Genomic DNA, 17543 nt, shown 5'->3' with positions numbered 1-17543 from the left:
GTTGTTGATCATTGAATAAGCTCCATATAAATATTAAGAATAAATATATTTATTAAGAACCACTCAATAATATAAGATGGCATAAGCATTGGTCAAACAAAAATAATGTTGATCATTCTGTTTCATTTCCAGATAAAGACATTTCAAATTGTCATTTTTGCCATTTAGCAGATTAAAGTATCTATTTATTTATTTTATCGACAGCAGTTTTTTTCCTTGTTTAATACAGAAAAATATATTTTCTTTTATTTAATAAACGTGACAAAAAGAAAAAAAAAAAACAATTTGAATTTTAAATATCAAAAAAATAAAAGAGAGAACAAGTTGCTTGGTGAAGCAAATACTCATTTCTCATACTAATGATATATGATAAAGACATAACAAAGAATCTTTCATGACTTTTCTTCCTTTCTCCTCATATCACTTCCAAAATTCTCTTATGTCTTCCTCTTGTGAGTAAACGAATAAAAAAACAAAAGAAACATATCCATGGCTGTTCCAAGATCATCAAGAAGATGCTCTCTTTCTCTGTTAACCCTTTTCTCCATATCTCTTATTCTTATTTCTGTTTCACTATTTGTCTTCACAAAGCCAACTAATAATAAGCCCTTGATCGATTACAGAAACCAATTCTCTGTTGTCTCTGTCTCTTTTCCTCCTTCTCTGTCTCCTCTTGGACAGGACAACACAACAAACACTAGTTTTGCTCCAGTCTCTTCTCCTTCTCCACTAATACTGCCTCTTCTTAGAGAGAGCAACACAACAAACACTACTCTTTCTTCAGTCTCCCCTTCTTCTTTATACGATGATCAACAAAACCAAAATAAGTCTCCAAGTCCTACAAGTAAAAAAGTTATTATCAGGGTATGTAGTTATTCTTTTAGTTTTTATTTTCAACCCTCACAAACTTTTCTATCAAAACTTCTTTTTCTAATAATATTTCAAAACTGTTTCTGTTTGGTATGATCAGAAGAAGAGAAGTGGGTTGGATAAAATAGAATCAGATTTAGCAAAAGCAAGAGCAGCAATTAAGAAGGCAGCTTCAACACAAAATTATGTTAGCTCCCTCTACAAAAACCCAGCCGCCTTTCATCAGTTGAGTTTCACTATTCTTCTCTTCTAGTTTTAACCAAAAGTTAAAATATATTCATATATATATATAAATTTCTCCATTTAGTAATTTACAAGTACAGTATTTGAAAGTACTTAGATTTATTAGTCAAAGGTGATACCGCTGACAATTATGAATTTTCACATGGATTTTTATTTTTCCAACTATTTTAAGCATCGACTTCATCAAAGAACTCAGCATTTAATAAAAGTTGCAATAAAGACAAAGAAAACACAATTACGTAACGTACTCGTGTTATTTAACGGCTCCGGTGAGATGCCTCAATTTAAGCAAAAGACTTCTATTCTTACTACTACCCCGGTGAGTATTATTTTTATTTTTTTTCCAGTTCCAAGAGTTTTAATGCAATTGAATTTTGAGATTAAGGATTTTACAAAACTAAAATGAAGTTTTTATATATTCAACTACTTTCATACGAAAAGGATTCTTTTTTTTTTTTGTCAAACACTTGATTCAATCTCATAAAACCAAGTACAAGGAGAAGGATACAAGGATCCAAGTTCTAAAACAGAAGCAAAAGAAAGTCAATCCCCAGTACCATACAAAGAGTGATAGTAAACATCGACAAATGATCCAGAAAAGTTTTGAGGCACTAGCTAAGAAGAAAATATCACATGAGAGGTAATGGTTTGTCGATAAATCTTCCACAGAAAGTTCAGTGATAGACGAAATGGTCCCTGTCAAACGATGACTAGGTGAAGATGATAAGGTTGTCATGGCTAAGCAAACTACCGGCGCAATAGATGCTTCTTGAGGTAATACAATGGCCATAACATGGAGCTCCATGTGTTTGGGAGCAAAGAAACTCTCCAATGAAGCTATCAGACGGATGTGCCAAAGATATGTGTCAAACCGTAGCAGAACAGGTGGAGTCTCCCTCTCATAACAGCCTTGACTATGGAGGTTAAGGCTTTCACACAAAGCTTGCAGTCGACATGACACATACAATGAATGGTTTAGTGCTCCCGGCAATTGGTGGGTGTTGGTTTTTAAAGGTGGCGGGATTGAACAACTTATAGAATTGTTGATCTTTAAGTGATGGTTGGGTTCGCTAGCTAGTATTGACACAGGGTGGTTGATGACTAAGAGAATATCATAACCGCAATCAGGTTGTTGGCAATAAGAATTCAGGACTGAAATGCCAAGCGACTTTAGAACCATTGGAGCCAAAACAAATAACACATGAAGTGCATATACCAGGGGTCTAAAGGATTGGTTTAGCGAAACTAGCAGTCTAGTTGGTGTATATCCCAATAGGGTTCTGCTACCTAAGAGAATATATCCAAAGCTTAGACCTTGATACGAGCTAGTGTTTGCCAAACAAAGTGAATGAGCGAACCTGGATTTTTGTGATGTGGGCTTAAGGATAGAAACTGTTAATGAGCCTTCTTCGAAATTCAAGTTCACCAAGGAAAACCTAGGGTTTTCGTTTGGTGTCCTCAAGCTGATCGATTCGCGGCGGCTGGTCGGAGGAATTGACAAGATATGCAATGAGCTATACATCTCTGGAGGAAACAATTGTGCTCCAATCAAGTTTTGGCAAGGAAATGGGGTTGAAACGGAGATCCAAGGAGATGCGAAAGCCGTGGTTCTGAAAAGAAACCGTCGTGCGCCATCGACATCTTCCCCCGGTGAGGCGCAGCTGATGGTACAAGCAGAGGCTCTCCCGCCATCAACGAAGCTGAGGTGAAGTTTCCAGGTGAAAACGGAATTTCGATTTGTGATTTGATTTGTTCAGTGGATTTCAGATCCGTGGTTATGGAGACTTGGTACAAAAGAAGGATGGATGGGTTTGCCGGAAGCCAAATCCAACCTTTGATTGATGAATTGCCCAGGTTTGGGGTTTCCAAGAGAGATTGAGAGAGGTACCAAAAGATTAGAAAAAAGGGGAAAAAGATAACAAAAGGAGATCTAAAAGAAGAGAAATTGAAGCAGAGGGAAACAGCTTTTATCGCCCTCCGACGCCGGTAAGTCGGAGCTACGCCGACGCCGGAGAGTAAAAGTGAATGGATTGTCTCGAAATTCGTGTTTGGGAGAGTTTATTTCCACAAGTATTTCCTCACATTTGAATAAAAATATTGCACAACCAAACCACTCATACGATAAGGATTCAAATGACCTTTTTAACATATAAACTTTTTTAGTTAAAAAGCTTTGTGAAAAAGGTTTTTGTCTTCTTTAAATCAAATTTCATATTAAATTAAGATTTTAATTAGTGATGTTAAAATGGGACTACTCTGTCCATTTAAGTCCTGCCCGTTTTGGACTCGTTTATATCCTGCCCGTTTATACTCTGTTTGTTTAGACTTTGTACCTGTTTAGATCCTGCCCATTTATTTGGCCCGTTTATATCCGTTGAGATGGATTAAATTTTTTAATATAAAATTGAAATAAAGAGATGTTGGTTCATTCGATAAAAGACAATGCGATTCTTTATAAACAAGTAGCATCAGAATATGAGATATTTAGTGACTAACAACGTGGCGTACGTGTTCTTTCTTGACGTTTTTTTTTAAATTACATTTGTATAAAATAAACATTGATGTCACACTTTTGTATGCACAAAAACCAGGAGTCACACGGAAATGATGAATCGGTTTAAGGTGTGGACATACACAGAGGGAGAGGTCCCACTCTTCCATGACGGCCCTGTGAATGACATTTACGGCATAGAAGGTCAATTCATGGACGAAATGTGCGTGGACGGCCCCAAGAGTAGAAGCCCTTTTCGGGCCGATCGCCCGGAGAATGCTCACGTTTTCTTCGTACCGTTTAGTGTCGCCAAGGTTATCCACTACGTCTACAAGCCCATCCGCTCTGTTGAAGGATTTTCGCGGACGCGCCTACACCGTCTTATAGAGGATTACGTTGACGTAGTTGCCACTAAGCATCCTTATTGGAACAGAAGCCAGGGAGGCGATCATTTCATGGTATCATGCCATGACTGGGTACGTATATTTATATACTCTCTCGCTTTTCTTTTTCACCGTTGAGACTTGATGGTATCATAGTAATAATATTTGACATCTTAAATTAATATCTTAGATAGTTTTTTGTAATTAGTAAAACCAATTTGGCTAAGATGTAACCCGTATAATACATCCCATGATGACAAAAAAAAAAAAAAAAAANAAATACATCCCATGATAAAATTTAAATTTTTTGTTTTCTTATCGAATGATTTAAAGTATATTATATTTTAATATTCTCATTTTATTAATTATAAAAAAAAGTTCGGTTGTATATATTTTTGGCTTAAATTCAAATAATCAAAGACCTCCTTTGAGATTTTTAGTGCTGAATCATGAGTTTCTTTTCAATTTTTTTCTTTTGGCAAAAGAAATTTCATTAAAATCAAAGAGTTATTACAAAGACATACAGAATTATTACAACAGTGTTATTATAAACACAGATGTATGTGCCCTAGACTAAGAAAAATACAACATAATGTATATATCTTCAATATGTTAGTCCATATACATCATAATCAAATGTATAAAGTCAATTTATTATACATATCTCTATATATTAAAGTTATTCTACATTTAATGAAATATATCAAATAGTAAACTATGATTCAACTACACAATTTTTTTATTTATAATAAATATGAAAAAATAATTAACATGGTTATTTTATGCATGTATCATAACACAACGAATATTATATACCCGATGATCTTGTTAGATACATAACGAAACAAGAAACGAATTAGAGAAACGATTTACGTATTGAAATTGGCCTGAAACTCTCCAACTCTGATATCATATATTATTTTTGGTTTTCACGTAGTTGCTTGAATATTGTAATTTGATTAATATGTAATCAAGAATCTATTATCTATTTATAATTTTGCATAGAAATGTGATTACTTTTTTTTGTGTATATATATATATATATATATATAGGCACCAGACGTGATCGACGGGAATCCAAAGTTATTTGAAAAATTTATAAGGGGACTTTGCAATGCTAACACCTCAGAAGGATTCCGGCCTAATGTGGACGTATCCATTCCAGAGATCTACCTTCCTAAAGGTAAATTGGGTCCATCTTTTCTCGGTATATCGCCGAGAGTTCGATCTATTCTCGCATTTTTTGCTGGAAGAAGTCACGGTGATATCCGAAAAATCTTATTTAAACATTGGAAAGAAATGGACAATGAAGTCCAAGTCTATGACCATCTTCCCCCGGGAAAAGACTATACAAAGTTAATGGGAATGAGCAAGTTTTGTCTGTGTCCGAGTGGTTGGGAGGTCGCTAGCCCTAGAGAGGTTGAGGCGATATACGCTGGTTGTGTACCGGTGATCATATCGGATAATTATTCATTACCATTTAGTGATGTGCTTAATTGGGATTCCTTCTCAATACAAATCCCTGTTTCCAGGATACCAGAGATCAAAACCATTCTACAGAGTGTCTCACTCGTAAGATACTTGAAGATGTATAAGAGAGTGTTAGAAGTGAAGAAGCATTTCGTGCTGAATCGTCCAGCTAAACCCTACGATGTGATGCATATGATGCTTCACTCTATCTGGTTAAGGCGACTTAATCTTAGGCTTGGTACATAGTATACATTATTGTTTTGTTTTGTTTTGTTACAAATAAACTTTTAAGTGTCTAAATTCATATGAGTTACCATAGCTTTGTGTTCTTTCTATAAATTTGCATAGTTCTCTCTTGTATATATACACTACAATAAACATAAGATCAAAGAGTTTCATGTTAATAAGAGAAACAAAGCATTTGTTATTCTTGTTCTAACTGATATATCATGGTTTTTATGTGCTTTTAGCATGATAAAAGTCTTATTTATAGAGTATTTTTGGTATTTTGAGAGTCTTTTGAGTCTTTATAGGATTTAGTATGGATGGGAGCATAATGGAGCTAAATAGGAAGAATTGGAGCATAATCAAGCATTGAGGCTAAGCTGTGAAGTTGGGAGACGTGTTCAGAAGGATGCATCGACCGATGCAAATGATGGTGTCGATCGATGCTGAGTCTACAAGACAAATTGGAAGTTTTCCCACAAGTTTTGAAGATTTACAAAGCTGCCCCAAAGTTTTCCATATTTACATCATTAGTTCCTGGACGTGTTTTAGGAATATAAATAGGATTTTTGGGTCATTGTTTAGACCTAAGCTTTATTTTTCCTGCAACTTTTGAGAGAAAACCCGGAGAGATTTTTAGAGAGTTTTGGAGAGAAGAATCAAGACTCTTTCAGAGAAGATTCAGAACTCCTTTTCTTCCTTTAATCTCTTAATGCTATCTATTTTATTCATGATTTGTGTNGAAACTAAGATGTTACATTGGCTAAGGTATCCATACCTGAATCCCAGAGCTTGTTCCTTTTAATGGACCTGGCATATTAGAAAGAAGACACCTAAACAATTTAGCAAAAGATAAAAGGAAAAAAAAGGAATGTATACTATCTATCTGTTATCTGACCTTTATTTTTGTTGGAAGAAATCTTTTTAGATTGGAGCAGCAACTTTCGGCGATTCAGGGCTGTCAAAGCATGTGTATTCTTCAGCTGCAAAATCTGAATAAAAGAATATAGCAATTAACAAGCCACATGGACTCAGTAAACCACGGTTGCTGAAATATACATACAGAACAGTACAATCAGCAAAAGTCATACCAGCTTCTGGCGATTGTTTAAAGCTGACAGGACGTTTTTCTCAAACTCGCTTTTCCTTAGCTCTTTTTTGAGCTGTTAGAAGAGAAGCACTATTAAATTAAAAAGCCTGAGTTGTTACAAGGAACTAGATAAGGCAATCACAATTGTCGACCAAACCCATCAAGAAAAGGTTTTCAAGAACGTTTTATCAATCATAGATAAGTATAGTAAGACAGGTAACCAGATTCCATCTGGAATCTACAATTTCATAAGTTGAGATTCACTCATAAACCATAGAGAATGTATGATAATAAGAAATACTACTCTCTTTACCTGATAAACTTCCTTTTCTAGTGAAGCTTTCACTTGTCTGAAGTGCATAGAGTCTAGCTTGTTTTTGCAGTGCAACTTAACCTGAAGAATAGCCACAACTCACAAAAGTAAAAAAAAAAACCAAAAAGAAACTGCTGCAATTTTTCATTGAACGTAAACAATATTTGCAACAAGATGCTTTACCTTTTGCGCTTTTAATTTCTGAACTTCACCATCAAACAGCTTAACAGAACTCTCAGTTTTATACTTCTTCGTTGAGCACATAGAGTGCAAATTTGACTTACTCCTTGAACTCATACCCTAGACAAAGTATTAAGGTTAGAAATGTACATGTATAGCATTAAGTATTCTTCTTTATAAACTGGAACCTGAAAAATAAACTTCACCTCAACTTTCGTAGCAATAGACTTCTGAGAAAACTCTCTGCTTGACTGTAACGTACCAACCGAAGAGCTAATCGATACATCAGCCAGTTTTGACTTTAACTCCTCCACATCACACTGCCAAAATCGAAAAAAAATAATCAGTTACACATCAAAGCAAAGAACATTAGTATACCTAAGTCATTTCTAAAGATGAATCCACACAGATATATAAAAAATTCAGGAGTAATCAAATCATAGCACTACTGATTCCAGATCAAACTAATCCCATTATCATCAACCACTAAATTTCACACTTCTCTGCAAAATTGGAAACTGAAGCGACGAACATCATACATGAATTAAACGAGAATATCAAAGCGAAATCACTGTTTCAAAAGAAGCAATTCTAGATTTGAAAAACCGAGAAATTTTTAAAAAACAGAAATGGTAGGGGGGGGGGGGAAACCTTGNTTCGTTCACGGACTCCAGATCTCGAATCTTCTTCTCGTAGAGTTTCTCAGCATCGTCTCCGAGAGATGACTCTTTTGATCGGAGATTTAGCTTCTTCGTCATCTCCGGCGATGAGTTCTTAATTTTTTCTCGATGTGAGTGAGACAACAACGCTCCTTCTTCTCTCTCTCTCTTTTAATTTCCTAATCGGTGAAAAGGTGCGGACAGAGGAAGTATTTGAATTCACTATTTTTTAACTATTTCTTTTTATTTTCATTATGGGCCTTAAATAACAAAAGCCCGTATTCAAACCATGATTTTAAAAGATTTGGTGGGTTTATAAAATTTTGAATTTTGAGAGATTCAAGTGAGTTTTTAAGATATTTTGGTGCATTGTTATTTGTGATTTGGTGAGATTTGAACAAATAACGTTGATTGTGAGTGATTTTAGAAGATTTGTAGAAGTGAAAATACCAACTTAGCAAACATTCTATTAGCGTAAGAGCATTTTGATGTTTGATTATTTATAGCAGACGCAAAACTAGAGGGTTCTCTCCATACTTCATAATTGTGTTTTCCAATATGGAACTTGCAAGCCTTATTCGCTTGAGAAAAGAGAAGATGGAGCATATCCCAACAAAAGAATTCTCAAAGATGATTCCTGGCTTTTTGTGAAAGATTGATAAATAAAAAAACGATTTGTTTGACAATGAGAACGTGAGAGTGGAAAGCGGAAACCAATGATATGATTATTTTTGCAATTTTTTTTGTTAATAATATTTTTGTTTCAAATCCCACCTTCAGGTGTGATTTTCTCAGCTATGTTTTCAACTAAAAAGATATAAAAATCCATTTTCTGAATTTTTTTTAAAAATACATTGTTTAGTTTGAATAACATGGAATTTGATCTGATTCTTATAAATACTTGAATAACAAATGATTGTAAGTGATTTTGAATGACTTTACATCAAGTTCAGTTTCAATAACATGGAATTTGGTAACATATTTTAAAATCTCAATTTCAATAACAGGTGATTTGAACAAAAACTTAAAATCTTCTAAAATTCTAGTTTCAATACACCTTTAGTGTAATGTGTCAATGAGAAGATTTTAAAGGTCTCTCATTCTTTTTGCACATTGTTGCATAGTGCATACGTTTAAGATTCGTATTGGACGCTGAAAAAAAGATTTTTCAGTGAACTCCACAGTATTTAACGTCAAACTTATTTTTTTTCCATTTTGTATTGGAAAAAAAAACAGAAAAATACATTATATATTATTTTTTGGATGTGTTAATATAACCTGTCTTTTTTATTGGAAGAAAAAATATTTTATCTAAATATTGTTGGTATAAAAATACTTTGTCTTTTAGTTATATGGTGACTTCCAATCAACAACTTAACATCAGTTAACGGTATTACATAATTATTTAATATGGTTAAATTCTAAACGCACGTGTTTAGCCAGATATATACAACTAAATTTTCATAATTTTTATTATAAAGATCCTGAAGTGTAAAAAAATATTGGAAACAAGAAAAAACTATTTCAGAAAATCTTTGAGGGGGTATTGAACTTATATTTTAGAAGATTTTAAAGCATTCCAAAAATTACTTGTTATTCAATTGATGATTTTAAAACTCTTTTGAAGTTCTATGTTATTCAACTTGAAATTTATGTAAAAATATTCTAAATGATTCATAATCTCTTGTTATTCAATCTATAATTTGTAAAACTCACTTAAAATCTACTGTTATTCCAAGTATTACATTTTTTTTCTAAAGAGCTACTTTGAATGATTTTAAGAAACTTTTTTGAATTTTTTTAGTTGATATATGTGACTCATACAATCACACCCCTTAAGGTGGGATTTTGAAGGAGTTCCAAAAAAAAAAGGTCAGACCAATTGCATCTTCCACCTACGTACATGACTCTGTTTTTCGTCATAGCCACTGCATTTTCCCGATTTGAGAACATCACTGTGACAATATATGAACTGATGAAGGCTCGCATCTTCCACGAAACCACTTGTACACTCTTTGCAACATGGTTCCCCAAAAGCTCCGTTTAATACGACATCAGAGTCACTACCGGAACAATCAGTGGGTATCTTTATCTCGATCAAAGAGAGTTGCCAAACATAAATCTAAGAATTTGATTCATGATGTACCAAATAAGGCCTTGATTCTGAAAATAGGTAGGATTGTGGCCCCCTCTTGACCAACACATGTGTTTTGTTTGTACCCTGCTTCTCCACCTACCCGCTTCTCTAAATTGATGTGTATAAAGAAATTTGGTGGAGGCTTTTTTCTTTCCTTTTGTGCGACTCAGCCTAGTCCCTACCATAATAATCACAAAACAACAGTTTTTCAATGTTCGAATTTGGGAAAATGTTTGTAAAATTATGATTATGTTGAGTCAAAACTCAAAACACAAGTGCTTTTGAGTCGAAATTACTATATAACTTGAGTGCTTTTGATGCCATGTAACCTACAACTAATAATGTAGGATTCAACTAAATGGATTTGACTGCATTGTAAGTACGCAAATGGATGATGATCGAGTTTTGTAGTGGTTATCAGAATGACTACTCATGGTCACTAATTCAACAACTCATACGAGAAAAGATGATTTACGTTTTAAATGTGATGGGCTTGTTGGTTTCGTCGCCGAAAATACCTGAAATTTTTGTAAAACATAAAATAAGTATAGAATATCTATATATATATTTTTGAAGTACATTTTGGGTTCTACCCTTTTATTTGTACTTATTTAAAAACTTATTTACAAATCTATATATACATTGTTGAAGTACATTTTGGGTTCTACCCTTTTATTTGTACTTCTTTAAAAACTTATTTACAAAATTAATTCCTAAAATTTTACAAAAATAATATTACATCAGATTTTGTTTCCTAAATATTTTAAATTCTATTCCAACAAAAAAAATTACAGCAATCACAATGAAAACAAAATTTATGATATATTTAACAACACATTCTATTGTGTTTTGAAGATATTTTATCTCTGAATTCTTTGCAAACAAAGAAAAAAACAATTTGATTTCCAATTTGTGTTTCCAAAACCTGCGAGCTTTGATTCTTAACGTAGAAAGAACTTCGATTCGCATTTATTTAAATATTATAATTAATATACAGATAAACTTAATAAAATTTTAAAATATTATGAATATGTAAAATTAAAAAAGTTTAAAATACTATATGGTTATATAGTATATGGATTATAAAGAGGCATGTTAGAATTAATAAAATATTATTAAATTTGTGCTAACACGGGCTAAATTTTTATTTTATTATTTTTCAACACTACAAATATTAGAATATTTGACATATAAAATCAAGTTGATTTAAGTAAGATTGTGTAAAATAATTAAATCACTAAGAAAAAATGTGACTTAATCACAACGTATAAATTACTTTTTATGTATTTAGATCCTTTATTTTTTGTTATAATAATTAAAAAATTAAAATAGAATATCAAACACTAAACAAAACAAACAAATAGTAATGAAGTGTATTGCAGGTTAAAAAATTAATATAAACATTTAGCTGCACAAATGACCGGAAAATTTGGTTTTTCTTCTTTTTACAAAACATCTAATATTTAACAAATAAATACAACATAAAATATAAATAATAATAGAAATTATATGCACGCGGTATACCGCGGGTTAAAATCTAGTGTGTTATGAATTTTGTAGAACATTTAAAATTATGTTTACTGAAAATTTTGAAACATATTTCAGTTTTGAAATTCGTAGAACATGTAAAAATAAAATGTATAATCTTAAATATTTAGAACATATATAAATGAGAAAATTTATTTTAGACATTACATAACAAAAAGCATTGATATAAAAAACTTATTATCCTTAACAAAATCACAAAATGTCTTTTAATTTTTGTTTTGTGCATAGTTGTTTATTAACATGATTTTCTGAGTTTTTTTCTTTAAACGTCTTAAAACTTTATTTTATGATAGTAGTTTAGTCATAGTTAATAATTTACAAATAAAAATATATATAGATAAAATTAAAAAGATTATTTATTTTCAATTTAAATGTGAAAAATTAAATTACTAGTGTATAATGTTGTTCTTATATATAGAAATTAATACCCAAGCCAAAAGTTTTAAAAGGCGGACTTTTCAACGAAGGTTATATGGCTTTCATAAAGGTTAAAAAATGGGAAAAATGTCGTTTTAACCATAAACTTACACAAAAACGCCATTTAAACCATCAACTTTGCCTGCGGCCATTTAAAACATATACTTACAGTTGACTCTCTGTTAAAACATGAAACATAATTGACCAGGCCAAAAACCCCAGGTCGTAATTTCGGGTGACGGAGCAATTAACACCCGTTAACCCCCGTTGGCTCCTCTGTTACGCTGTCGTTAACAGTTCCGTTAAAGATAAAAACGACGTCGTTTTATCTACGACTCAGAACAGAAGAGATGTAATCCCCAAATCGCAAATCTTCATCTTCTCCTCACAATTACAGCCCCAAATTTTCTTTTTGTCATCTTCACCTCTACACAAACGAATCGAGTATGAGTTGCAATTCAGGACAATCGAGTGGTGAGAAAAAAGGACGTTGGTGCCATGGTTTTCCTTCAAAATGTCATTGCGGTTTAGACATCGCCATCTACACATCAAGCTCGAAACAGAACCCAGGAAGACCTTATTTTCGTTGTCCAACCAGAGGAGATGTAAGTGATTGAGATATGATTCTGTGTGTGTTTTATAGTTATGTGATAATCAAAAAAATTTCGTAAAAGCAGGACCATTTGTTTAAATGGGTCGAAGATGGTGTTTATGAGGAGGTTGTTGAGGCTTTACCTAAACTGACCAACATTGAGAGCGAGTTAAGCAGTGCCAAATCTGAGGTTGTTGTCCAGATTGAATAGTTAAAGGCTCGGATTGAAGTGTTGATGGATGATGCAATGTGGAGCAATAGAGAAATTAAGAATTGGAAATTGTGCTTGGTGTGTCTTTGTTTACCTTTCATTGTAATAGTGATCCTAGTGATTAAAACCAAAAAACCAACAATGCATCTTGGTTACTAGTGTGTTTGATATTGTGTTTTTTTGGTGTTGTATGTTATATGTGGCTTTGGTAATGATAAACTATGTCTTTGCTTCAGATAAGAGAGATCTTTGGATTCTTCCTCAGCCTTTCCTCAAACAAAAATGCAATAGAAGACGCCTTCAACATCTTCGAATAGCCTGACCTCACACATATATGTTCATTGACAACTAATCTTATCTGCATCTTATGCTTCCTCTTCTCATATGAACAATAAACCCTCCATGGACATTGACGACCATCATCATCAACATAACAACATTTTGCACCAACCATAAGAGCTTCGGATCTATATAGTTTGATGTCATACCTTGTCTTCAATGAGTACATCAACACAGCAAGCTTAAATTCTTCAGGAGAGTTGAAAGTTTTCTCCACTGCTAGCAAAGATTCTGGATCGTCAACATCTCCATCACCCATCCCTTCATTGTCGTTGTCTTCTTCATCTTCGTTATCCGATGATAAAGGATCTGGAATCTTGTCATCATCCCAAACATCATCACCGCTGTCAGAATCTGAACCAACTTCTTCTCCCCTAACAGCCTCGGGGAAGTCTTCCCTGATGTCTACATTAGCAACTTCTTCAACATCGAATCCACCATGCACTTCTTCCTCTCCCCCGTGCACTTCTTCCTCTCCACCAGCTACTCTATCATCAACCCCATCGAAGTCATCATCACCATATATCATACAATCATCATCGCTGTCATGTTCCACTTCCACCTCTATATCAGACTCAACTTCTTCGACAACTTTTTTTTTCCTTTCCGTCTTCGTTTAGCTCGACCTTTACCTCCGGCAACAGACTCTGATACACATTTAGAAGGTCCACATCGAACTTTGTCTCTAACCTCAGACTCTGAGATGTTTTGCGGTGGAGCTCCATCTCCGACAACACTATTTGTTTCGATTCGCGGTGGAGCTGCATCTACATCGTTGCTGTCATACACAACTAGACTCTGTGATTCGTCTCGTGATGGAGCTTCGATTCCATCTCCGACAAACGAAATCACCCCCTTGTTTCTCACTTTTGGCATCGAATAATCAGGGTTTCAAAGATTAGGGATTTTGGGAAATTAGGGATTACAATGCGATTTGGTGATTTTTAGCCTTCTGAGTCGTAGATAAAACGACGTTGTTTTTATCTTTAACGGAATTGTTAACGACAGCGTAATAGAGGAGCTAACAGGGTTAATTGCTCTGTCATCCGAATTACAACCTGGGGTTTTTGGCCTGATCAATTATGTTTCATGTTTTAGAAAAGAGTCAACTGCAACTATATATTTTAAATGGCCGCAGACAAAATTGATAGTTTAAATGATGTTTTTGCGTAAGTTCGTGGTTAAAACGACATTTTTCCGTTAAAAAATATAGAAGAATGCTTTCTCACATTTCATTTCAATAAATAAATACGAAGACGCCTCAACCCAATTGCCCCCCCCCCCAGCCTTAATATATAGAGATTTAATGTTGTTGTTGTTGTTGTATTTGGTTTTAGTCCCCACCAACCCACTCGACGGAGTCTCCAACAACGCCTTCCTCCTTCTCCTCCTCCACTCTCACCAACTTCTGATTCAGATCTCCACCACGATGCAGAGCTCCGCCGTGTTTTCTCTTTCTCCGTCGCTCCCTCTCCTAAAACCACGGCGGCTCTCTCTTCGCCATCCCTTAACCGCCGCTTCTTCGAACCTCAACGATCTCAACGTTTCTCCAAATGTTGTCTCTATTCCTTCTTTATCTCGTCGGTCTTGGCGTCTCGCTTCGTCTGATTCGCCTCTCCGAGCTTGGTCCGGTGTCCCTTCTTCGATCTCTCGCTCCTTGGACACGAATCGTTTCAAAACCGCCGCTACTGCAGTTCCTGAAAGCGCTGACGATGGAGAGAAGAGTGGGAAATTGTCGAAGATACTAGAACTTGGCTTGTTGTTTGCTATGTGGTACCTTTTCAATATCTACTTCAACATCTACAATAAGCAGGTATTGTATCTGAACTCCAATGTTTCGCTTTTGATTTAGTCTCATGACTCTCACTGTTCTATCGGCTTTGAATCGGAACGGATATGTTGAGTATAGGATGCACAGAGGAACAGTTTATATATCTAATTGTAATCTATTGTCATATTGAACGGGAGAGAGGTTTGTGGATTATTGATTTCTGAGAGAACCAATTATAGTTTCTTGTTTCTTGTGATTCCTGCAGGTTTTGAAAGCTCTGCACGCTCCAATGACTGTCACTTTGGTTCAGTTTGCTGTCGGTAGTGTTCTCATTACGATCATGTGGGCTCTTAACCTGTACAAGAGACCCAAGATCACTGGTGCTCAGGTGTGTTTTATTTGCTTTTTTTATTGATACTGTTTATCACAAGCTTCTTGTTGTGGAGATATGTCACTCACTTTGATTTGTTAACCTTGATAGTTAGCGGCCATCTTGCCGCTTGCCGTTGTGCACACACTTGGTAATCTGTTTACGAACATGAGCCTCGGGAAAGTTTCTGTTTCCTTTACTCACACCATTAAAGCCATGGAGCCTTTCTTCTCTGTTTTGTTGTCTGCTATGTTTCTTGGGGAGGTGAGCTCTTTTCTGATTTGTGTTTTTCTTTCACATCTCGGAGTTGATTGATGCACTCATGTTTACTGTCTAGGTTCCTATCTGTTGTTGCGAACATCCACCCTATTTATGATATTCAATATTAGTCATTGCGTTTTTTTTTTATTTGTGTTAACTATGTGCAACGTCTTCACCAGTCTTGAAGTTTTAAAGCATAACTTATTTACCAACTTCTTCTTAGGCGCCTACTCCGTGGGTAATTGGTGCCATTATACCAATTGTTGGTGGAGTTGCACTTGCTTCAATTTCAGAGGTCTCATTTAACTGGTCAGTTTGTCGACGAGTATTGTGACATTTTTTTTTTATGTTGTGATTATCTCTATTCCTCTGACAACTTTCAGATATTTACTATGTTAACTTTTGTGGCAGGGCTGGATTTACGAGTGCAATGGCGTCAAACTTGACTAACCAATCCCGTAATGTGCTGAGTAAGAAAGTCATGGTTAAGAAAGATGTAAGTTTCCTGTGCATGGATCAAATTTTCATTGACGTGTTGTGGAATAAAATAGCTAAATTTGATGTTGCGTCTCGGCAGGATTCTCTGGACAACATCACGCTCTTCTCCATTATAACATTGATGTCTCTCGTTCTGATGGCTCCTGTGACCTTCTTCTCTGAAGGCATCAAGTTCACTCCTTCATACATTCAGTCAGTTGTGAGTATATTTTATATATTGCAAATTTTGTATTGTATCCTTGGCAAATAATTCCTGTTCCTAACAGCCCATCTCGGTTTTGCAGGGTGTGAATGTTCAACAAATATACACAAAGTCTCTTATTGCTGCACTCTGCTTCCACGCGTACCAGCAGGTGAGCTTTTTTTTTTTCCTAGAGATTATGTTGTTTCGCTTGAGCATATAAAGATTTTGAATTGTCTTTTGTGAAATATGCGGAAAATACAGGTTTCGTACATGATATTGGCGAGAGTATCACCTGTTACACATTCTGTTGGAAACTGCGTGAAACGTGTTGTGGTTATTGTGAGCTCTGTTATCTTCTTCAAGACACCTGTCTCGCCTGTTAATGCTTTTGGTAATATACAGTCTTATTCTTGGCTTCTGTGTATAATCTAAAGTTTTGGAGCTCATTTGTTGTTTATTTTGCTCTGCTGCAGGAACTGGAATCGCCCTTGCAGGTGTCTTCTTATACTCCAGAGTGAAGGGTATCAAGCCAAAGCCGAAGACTGCTTAAGAAAATATCTGCTAATGCCTAATCTCATATCACTCCGGCCCCTTTGGTTTTTTATACAATTTCTCGAGCTGAAGTTTTCAGATAGATGGTTTTATTCTTTCGCGGGTTGGTCACGATGTTTCATCATCCCTTTCTAAGTTTTTTCACTGCAGCCATCGCTTCTCTTAGAATTTCTTTTTAAGTTGTTTGTTCTCTTCTGTGTCTAGACAAATTTTAAACACTTAAAATGCTTTACAGTTTTCCAAGAATATCTTGTCAACACACTCATTGGCGCTTTTAGTTTACTCATAAAAGTTTATTGGAACTGATGAATCGGTCCTTCTAAGAGGATACTAGAATCGTTGGTTTCCTAAAGTTTGAAAACGCATGTATTACAGAACCTTTACGAACAGGATACCTTATTCTCTCTATCCGAGTAGAAGAGTTTTTTTTTTTGGCCCGAGATCTTTTCTTTTATTAATGCAAAATTGTTCTAATCTTTCCCCTTGGTGTTTTCTTTAGTAGAGCTAACGACACTTGGTTTGGAAAGGACTTCAGATGACATTAGACTGGAGCTACATATAATACTTAACCTCGCTCGTCCAACATAAGATAACAGAGTATATTTTACTTTTCCAAGATCAACCATCTAACCAATCTGGAGACAGACTCCAAGTACTTAGAGGCATTTTTAAATCTGGCAAATGTACATATTAGTCAGGGATTAGGCAACGTTAAAAAGTTCAAGGATGTCCACCGGAT

The 17543-nt window shown here is 34.7% G+C and overlaps 3 protein-coding genes across 5 annotated transcripts; 2 read left to right on the top strand and 1 right to left on the bottom strand.

Moving 5' to 3' along the window:
- Positions 360-5884, top strand: LOC104719221 (xylogalacturonan beta-1,3-xylosyltransferase). 3 transcript variants are annotated; one of them, XM_010437085.2, is made up of 4 exons: positions 360-864; positions 974-1095; positions 3705-4080; positions 5041-5884. In XM_010437085.2, the coding sequence occupies exons 1-4, from the start codon at positions 490-492 to the stop codon at positions 5701-5703; spliced, it is 1536 nt and encodes a 511-aa protein (XP_010435387.1). In that variant the 5' UTR covers positions 360-489; the 3' UTR covers positions 5704-5884. The 3 variants fall into 3 exon arrangements, with proteins under 3 accessions (XP_010435387.1, XP_010435386.1, XP_019086922.1); XM_010437084.2 differs by having other exon boundaries at positions 971-1095; XM_019231377.1 differs by lacking the exons at positions 360-864; positions 974-1095 and adding an exon at positions 1107-1432.
- On the bottom strand, positions 6429-8117 carry LOC104720457 (kinesin-like protein KIN-4A). Its single transcript, XM_010438360.1, has 8 exons — positions 7917-8117; positions 7785-7836; positions 7472-7585; positions 7269-7385; positions 7086-7166; positions 6774-6845; positions 6581-6674; positions 6429-6492 (listed from the first exon to the last, which is right to left on the bottom strand). Exons 1-8 carry the CDS (start codon positions 8021-8023, stop codon positions 6446-6448), a joined length of 684 nt encoding a protein of 227 aa, XP_010436662.1. The 5' UTR covers positions 8024-8117; the 3' UTR covers positions 6429-6445.
- Positions 14484-17114, top strand: LOC104719220 (phosphoenolpyruvate/phosphate translocator 1, chloroplastic). Its single transcript, XM_010437082.2, has 9 exons — positions 14484-14981; positions 15205-15327; positions 15421-15573; positions 15794-15879; positions 15982-16066; positions 16148-16267; positions 16353-16421; positions 16514-16643; positions 16726-17114. Exons 1-9 carry the CDS (start codon positions 14598-14600, stop codon positions 16800-16802), a joined length of 1227 nt encoding a protein of 408 aa, XP_010435384.1. The 5' UTR covers positions 14484-14597; the 3' UTR covers positions 16803-17114.

Source organism: Camelina sativa, chromosome 10 (genome assembly GCF_000633955.1).
Source record: "Camelina sativa cultivar DH55 chromosome 10, Cs, whole genome shotgun sequence".
Classification (NCBI taxonomy): domain Eukaryota; kingdom Viridiplantae; phylum Streptophyta; class Magnoliopsida; order Brassicales; family Brassicaceae; genus Camelina; species Camelina sativa.
The sequence above is the reverse complement of the archived record's forward strand: the minus strand, read 5'-3'. Positions and strand labels throughout refer to the sequence as shown.

Bases quoted from the DNA above. Each gene is read 5' to 3' on its own strand.
- LOC104719220 (XM_010437082.2), top strand. From the start codon at position 14,598: ATGCAGAGCTCCGCCGTGTTTTCTCTTTCTCCGTCGCTCCCTCTCCTA. The intron at 15,574-15,793 runs GTGAGCTCTTTT...ACTTCTTCTTAG, and splicing joins CTGCTATGTTTCTTGGGGAG to GCGCCTACTCCGTGGGTAAT. The intron at 16,644-16,725 runs GTAATATACAGT...GCTCTGCTGCAG, and splicing joins CTCGCCTGTTAATGCTTTTG to GAACTGGAATCGCCCTTGCA.
- LOC104719221 (XM_010437084.2), top strand. From the start codon at position 490: ATGGCTGTTCCAAGATCATCAAGAAGATGCTCTCTTTCTCTGTTAACC. The intron at 865-970 runs GTATGTAGTTAT...TGGTATGATCAG, and splicing joins GTAAAAAAGTTATTATCAGG to AAGAAGAGAAGTGGGTTGGA. The intron at 1,096-3,704 runs GTTGAGTTTCAC...CACAAAAACCAG, and splicing joins AACCCAGCCGCCTTTCATCA to GAGTCACACGGAAATGATGA.